This window comes from Montipora capricornis, chromosome 3, assembly GCF_036669925.1.
Source record: "Montipora capricornis isolate CH-2021 chromosome 3, ASM3666992v2, whole genome shotgun sequence".
Classification (NCBI taxonomy): domain Eukaryota; kingdom Metazoa; phylum Cnidaria; class Anthozoa; order Scleractinia; family Acroporidae; genus Montipora; species Montipora capricornis.
Window position 1 is genome coordinate 53,989,242 of NC_090885.1, and position 7,500 is coordinate 53,996,741.

General features: G+C 37.2%; 1 protein-coding gene across 3 annotated transcripts in view; it reads right to left on the reverse strand.

Annotated features, from left to right (window-relative positions):
• Positions 1-7,500, reverse strand: part of LOC138043412 (coiled-coil domain-containing protein 125-like) — a 15,874-nt gene that overhangs the window by 8,317 nt on the left and 57 nt on the right. For 2 of the 3 annotated variants that reach the window (XM_068889670.1, XM_068889669.1), the window contains exons 1-5: positions 7,046-7,500; positions 4,334-4,398; positions 2,205-2,363; positions 1,392-1,560; positions 856-974 (exon numbers count right to left, since the gene is read on the reverse strand). The exon at positions 7,046-7,500 is cut by the window's right edge and continues 57 nt beyond it. In XM_068889670.1, coding sequence (XP_068745771.1) covers positions 856-974; positions 1,392-1,560; positions 2,205-2,363; positions 4,334-4,398; positions 7,046-7,493 — 960 coding nt within the window. In that variant the 5' untranslated portion in view covers positions 7,494-7,500. The remainder of the gene's footprint in view (positions 1-855; positions 975-1,391; positions 1,561-2,204; positions 2,364-4,333; positions 4,399-7,045) is intronic. The other variant, XM_068889671.1, reaches the window with a different exon arrangement.

Here is a 7,500-nt window from a genome sequence, read left to right on the forward strand (position 1 = left end):
CACCGAAAATAAGCAACCGTAAACATGAATTTTATTCAAATTGAAGCGAATTTTGGCAATAGATTGTCCTGCTTTCTGATTGGCTACTTACAACAGTCAATAAAATTTCATTGGTTAGAAAGTTGACAGTTGCACAGATTTTTGCACAAACAAGATCAATAGTTTATCTGTCTGTACTCTTCTTGATGATAAAAATTTGCCAATGAGCCTGCGAGAATTTAGACAGTTTTTGAAAAAAAGATTTGAGGATTGCATTTTACCTGAACCAAGTTACATTTACAGTAATTTAAAATAATTATTATGGAATCGTCGAAAATAAATGCAATATCATAAATGGCGTTAGCATGATCATCACACTTTACTTCAGCAAGCAAGTAAGTAAAGTTGTTCTCTTATTCATAAGCAGTTGCAAAGAAGCATCAAAGAAAAAGACTTGAAAGCGATAAAAAGCCATGAAATTCAATGAGCGATTGCAACGCTGATGGCTACATAAAACAGAGTTGTAACTGACTAGCTCCTAGTTAACTTGATATCTCAGCAGTAGAGACGAGTGCAGGACAATATTACAGTCGATGGTTTTTCAGTGTTTGTTTTTACTGTCGCCAGACATGAGACACGTTTGCAACCACTGAAATTCACTTCGCGGCCATTTTTGAGTCTGTGAGGTATAAAGGCTTTACCTTTGCATTATCTTTATCCATTTAACCTCACACTGAATTAGAGGTTAGACGAGCAAAATCTTTTGTTTGGACATGGAGTGATATGGGTCTATTGACCCCCTTCTAAACAGTGATGATCATTCATTGCCTGCAACCCATTCTCGGTATTTTTACATGTCAGATATAAATTACATACCTCAATAATAAGATCTCCCGTTGACAAGATTCCATCTCTTTCGGGGCTGCTGAGATCATATTTGATTCTATCACGAACTTCCAAGGCAGCTGCCAACTCATCTCGTTCACGCATCAATGCTGAAACAATAAGATTCCTTCTAAATGGCCACAAACTTAACTTCCCATCCTCAAAACCAAGTGATATGGACAAGGCTAAATTTTCAACCATTATAAAAGGGGAAATAAAAACCACAAAATCCACATGTAAGATGCAAAATCAGTGATGAGATTTGGCTCATTAATAGGCCATTTTACAGTTGTTTGCTCAGTGACCTAGCCTATGAATGGCTGCGAGGCTGCCGGTGACCGTGTATTGATACAAACCTCACTGCTTTTCTCATGCAAATTGTGTTGTTGTAATTCTAATTAGCCTACATTAACATTAGAAAAGCTCAAAGGTTTGTATCAAAGCAGGGTCACCGGTAGCCTTGCTTCCATTCTTAGGCCAGGTAACTTAGCTGCAACTGTAAAATGGTCTATTCATTTGTCACTCACTCATTTTCTCAATAGACACTTTTCGCAGTTCATCGCATCTCGACTGTAGGGCCACCATAAGTGCCGCATTTTCTGTAGCTACTCTGTCGAATCTCTCAGCCCAAGTCTGCTCGCTGTCCAATAAATAGCTCTGCTTCAGCTCCAGCTCCCACTGAAGTAAGTTCACCTCCTAAAAATGGCCATTGTACAGATATTGCACTATAAATGTTACAGCTAGATCAGAACACATTAATTTTTTAAAGTGCTGCAGCAGTAATTGCCTGTTAATTCTGATAACTTGAAGGCAATCAATCCCCACTTTCTTACATACAGGGACATTTTTCTCATAATTTAAGGAGTGAGTACACTGTAGCTGTAATTTAGACTCGAAGGCAAGTCTATTAACGGAAGAGTGCATGAAGATCGAGTCATAGTTTTACACTTTTTCACATTGTTCAAAACAAAATTACCACCAAGGTCACCACTCATAAGCTTAGGATAAATTATTATTCAAACTGTCACAATGAAACCTAGCTCCTCTCTGAACTTATAAATTAATTATTGTATTACATGTATGACCAGGATCTTTTGCAAGAGCCTCACAAGTCTCAAGAGCCTCACCGACTCTCGAGGATCTTGTAAGTTCTTTACCACTCAATAGATTTTACTCTTCAGCGGGGGCCACCTAAGGAGTGTCCCCATTAACAACATTACATCATGTATTTGTTTACCCACAAATATTTCAAGGCATTAAAATAGTTAACAAAATTCAAAGATTTTGAAGTAGGTACATGTATCAGATAATGGACATTACTCTTCTGTGAAAATACTCACTTGCTGCAGTCTCTTGCTGGCTTCTAATGCTTTCCTGGAATACTGTTTCTGGCGTGCTTGCTCTAGGCGAGACAACTTCTGTAAAATCTTCACAGCACCGTATTTACTTTGAAGTTGCTGCTGACAAGCTTCCAAATCCAAGGTTAAATTTTCAATCTCCTTAAATAAAGACAGAGCAAAATCTTAAATATATGATAACTTAATTAACAACCTGGAGGAAACTTGTTCAGCTGTTTGGCATGGCAGATTTATTTTAATAGCATGGCATCTGCACAAGTGTGAGCAAGTGTTTGCACAGTAGTTTCACCCAGCAGCATACATGTACACGGCATGCTGTAATGAATTCATTTTCTGAGAGTTGCCCCGTCCTCCGCTCCCCCTTTCATTAATGCTTTGTTTAACTTATTATTTTTTCTCTCAGACTGTTCAGTTTTCTTTCTTTCTTTCTTTCTTTCTTTATTAATTAATTAATTTGTTTGTTCACATTGATTCACTGTGAAAGGTGCTTGAATGGAGCTGGGTCTGTAGGCAGGGCTCATGATGGGGTTGTGGGTACTGTACATCTAGGGCAAGCTAAGGTTGGCCTGGCACCAGCCCATATAACCAGCCCATACCTGAGTATCCAACAAAGGCAATAGATCTATACTATTTTTTAACATTACTGTAACAATAATTATTATTATCATTCACCAAAGTGGAGGTAAAGACAAGGGGTGTTACTGTTTACTGAGCCACAAAGCGTCACAATTAATATTGTAAGTTTTACCAACACCACGATAATTAACTGTAATAATTGTAAGTACATTATAACACACCACATTACAGTAACGCACTATAAAATAATTAAATGTACATGTACTCCTTTCAAACCTGAACTGGCCTTAAAACTGGCCATACTTAGTATTTTACTCTGTCTAATGCCAGATGATTTTACTCATCAATGGGGAACCCCCAGGAGTCAATGAGTTAAGACTGCACAAAGCCACTTACCTTCTCTTCTGTTGATCTACATGTAACTTACTACTTAAGCTCACCTGTGAGCCATGCACGTGTACATGTAGTTAACTACATGTATATGGAACATGCAAGAGGCCTGTAATGCATGGTGTCAAAATACATTGTTACAGTACTGATCCTTACCTGGATTCAAATCAAACTTTGCTCACTCGTGAGAGATACTGTACTTTCAGCACTCGAAGATAAAATTCATATCTTCAAGCCGCCATGTAATGTTCTGTTTATAATATAGATATTGATGAAATGTCTAGATTTAAAACAACTTGTTTTATCCATTTTTGAAATAATGAAAAATAGGTCACCAACTGCTAAAACACCCATGTTGTGTAACATGAAACAAGATATGAAAGTTATGAAAAACAAATCATGATAATGTACAATGTAAAATATTGCAATAAAAATGTTAATGTGAATTATCTTGTCCATAATGTTCGCTTACTAATGGGTATAAAAATATGCTATTTACAAGGTAATGTTTGTAAAATTAAAATGTTACAAAACCAAATGTTTTTGGCTGTTTGCCATCATCAGGGTTAAAACACGCCATGCATATATGCATGGATGCGTGCGGACCGTCATTTTTAACCCCGATGATGGCAAACAGCCGAAAACGTTTGGTTTTTTAACATTTTAATTTTACAAAAATTACCTTGTAAATAGCATATTATTTTAATATATATCTGTAATTCCCATTGGGAAAAGTTTGGAAACATAAGGAACAACTTGTTCGTTCAGACTGGGGCAGAATTGTTGGATCATTAGCCCCTCAATGATCCTATGTTTATGGAATGTTTGTGCTGAAGAGAGAACGCGCCAAGTGAAAAAATGTGATGGGTTTTCACGAAGGTGTTTTGCAAGTTCGCAGGTGAACATGATTTTTTAATAAAAGGAGAAATCCAGGTGGTATTTCATCAGTATCTATATATTAAGAAATTTAAATATACTGTACATGTACGCAATGATACATGTACCAAAATTACTAACATAAAGTACTTCACAAAATAAAATAAAAACATGCCGAGTCATATTTTAACATTGATCAACCACTTGAATAAACAACAAGTCAGAATTTGACGACACTGGCCATTAAACCATGATAGATTGTAGCTCACCTGCTTTGCCTTCAACAACTTCTTTTGAAGGGACTGATACTCACTGTCTTCAACAAGAGATTTTTCTTTATCAACAACACAAAAAAAAACATGCAAAACATCATACATGTATACCGTTCTTGACATCAAGAGTCTAAACTCAAAAGCTAGGGTACAAATAGTGGAACAATACTAACATTATTTTTGCACCTTCCAAAGTGATTCTCTTTTTCCTCAGGTACTGTTAGTAACTTTAATCATGATAATAATTTTATTGATTTTTATAATCCCAGATGACAAGTAACCAATTTTGTTTTCTAAAATTACTTCCTCTGAGGGCACCAGATGCTTATCAATAATTTAACAAATTAATGATTAAAGAAGAAGGAAGCTTCCTTCTTGATAATGGCAATGATGACTTTGAGGTCCAAAATGCCCACACCAGGTGAGAGGACTAAAAGGTGACGATACATGTACACTTGTCAATTGGTAGCTACACTGTATTTAATACAGTATAGCTACCAATTGGCACTGAAGCCAGAGAAGGTTATACATGTACATGTACATACATTTGTAGTACTGACCACATCAAAATGGAAGCTTTTGGAATATTATTATTATAATAATTTTTTTATGGCGACATTGTTTTTGTTATTTATTTGATTGGCTGCAATGACTCTTGTATATGTGTTTGTACATGTAGGAGTGACTGTGTAGAGCATAAACCGAGTCGTTCTTTCTCACATTTTAATAGTATTACAATGTAAGAAAGAACGACTCGGTTTATGCTCTACACAGTCACCCCTACATGTACACAGTGTACACATATACAAGAGTCATTGCAGCCAATAAAATTGCAGCCAAATAAATAACAAAAACAATGTCACCATAAAAAAAATTATTTTAATAATAATAATTATTCTAAAAGCTATCCATTTTGTTTGTTGTGCACAGGACTATGTACATGTACATGTATAACCTTCTCTGGCTTCAGATCCAAACAATATAATCCTGAAATCATAGCCTTTCAGCCTCTTTGCCAAGATCTTTTCCAAATAAATTTGAAAAAAATATATTAACTGGGAACTGTAGTTACAAGAAGGGCCAGAAGTTGTTCTTTTCAGTGCACCAACAAATTGAAAGACTGTAGGGAAGAGACAGCATTTGTTTACAAACAATCTTCTTGCCAATAAAATGCACAACCACTGATACACTGTACATAGAAACCCTTTCTTGTGAGGGCTGATAACTTCCTCTTGTTGGCACATTATTAACGATATGTGATGTTGATCAATATTTGTTTGACAATCTGTCTTTTGAGTGTTACAGCTTAAGAGGACCAGTTAGTACATTGTACATGTAACAAGAGGACTAAGGGTTGGTTTTCACCAATGACACATTAGAACAAGCAATCTACACATGTACTCTACATGTACATGTAAAATGGTATAAAGTGATAACCCAAACAGACTGCTCGCTTTGACACCTAGCCCAACCAAGTAAGAGCAACATGGCCAAATTACGTACTGTAGCCTATGTGTAGCCATACCCTCCCCATAAAAGAAGAATGGGAGGAGGGAACCTCTACAAAAAGCTGGCCCAAATCATGTTCTGTAATGTCAGTAATTTATGCAATATCTGGAAATAATTGATATTTCCGCTAAAATTGGTGTGAACAAAGGCTTCAGTTGGTATTTCTTTGACTTTCGATTGTTTTAGATATACATGAATTTCTGTTATTTGGAACTCATTTGCAAGTCAATGTACCTTTGTAAGTGCATACCGCGTTTTTGAGAGATTGAAAAGAATTGCCTAAGGTATTAAAGTGACCAATGATAAACCATTATCAATTTTCTTGCTTTAAGGCATGATGCCAAGGAACCTGATTTGGGCCAGCTTTTTGTAGATGTTCTCTCCACTTTTTTGACCTCAGGGGAAAGGTACGGCTACACATAGGCTAAATTACGCCGTGTAATTCCTGGCGGCGGATGATGCACTACACCTGTGAAAATTCTGAAAATCTGTTCTTGTAGAGAATCCAACCCCAAGAGTAGTCTTAACTGAGTTGACTATTTTAAAAAGTAACAGATCCAATTCTTGGTTTTCACATGACGTCACGACCGCCATGTTGGTGCCCCTAAACAAAGAAAAGGCGGCCATGTTGGTGCCCCGACCCAATCCTCCGGGAATTTAACTCTATTATTATGCAAACGCTTCCTTTTGTTTTCGTTGAAAAACATGGCTGTTGGTCAAGTGAGTGAAAACCAGCAATAGCACACCCAAGTTAGACTCTCCGACTCTGATCACAGGCACCCCTGATTTGGAATTATTGACCCTGGGAACATTTTATCTAGGAATATTTGACTCAAATTGGTGGCTCCTGAGAATTTACTCTCCAGCCTTGGGACTTAATTATAACCATTGATAACCCAGAAATTGAAAAATGGCTCACTTCATATCACATCGAATCTGGAAAATAAACGCACACGAAGAAAGCTACCCACAATGACAATAAGCTGAAGGTTAGGCTTTTTAATTGAGATTTTTTTTCATAATTATCTTCATAAGCTTTTTATCGGGATTCCCATACAAATCCTTATATTTTTGTCGGCCATGCTCACACTGAGCTTGGGGAGCCTGTGGGTAAACGTACACAAACTGACCGGCGGCGTATTAATTTTAATAAGTGAAAGTGCCGTCCCACAAAATCAGTACTTGTACGTGTAAAATTACCTCTGACAGAGTTCATTCTTCTCATTCCACTACCGTTGCCTTTACTATCCTTGTCTTCCTTTTGGGTTGTATTTTCACTACTGTTCTTATTCCGTATCTTCAAGGAAAAACTCCTCTTGGGTAAACTAAACGTGGAAATCCGGGAGAAGCCAGCCTTTTCCTTAAACTGTTCAACGCGTTGTTCAAAGCTATCTTTCCATGTTGAGGCCTTGCGGCTTCCTTTATAGACTCCAGCATCCTGAAGGGATTCTATCTGTTCAATTATAGGTAAGGGTAGATCTTCGAGAAAACTGAACGACTCAAGATCCGCACTTCTCGAATCTTGATTGTCCGACTTGGGGAGTCCACCGGGTTTTAGACCAAATCCTAAACCGAGATCAACCGCACATAACGTGGAGGAGTCTTCCGATGAAAAAGATCCCCGAGCAAACATGGAGTCTTTGGCCATGGATGCC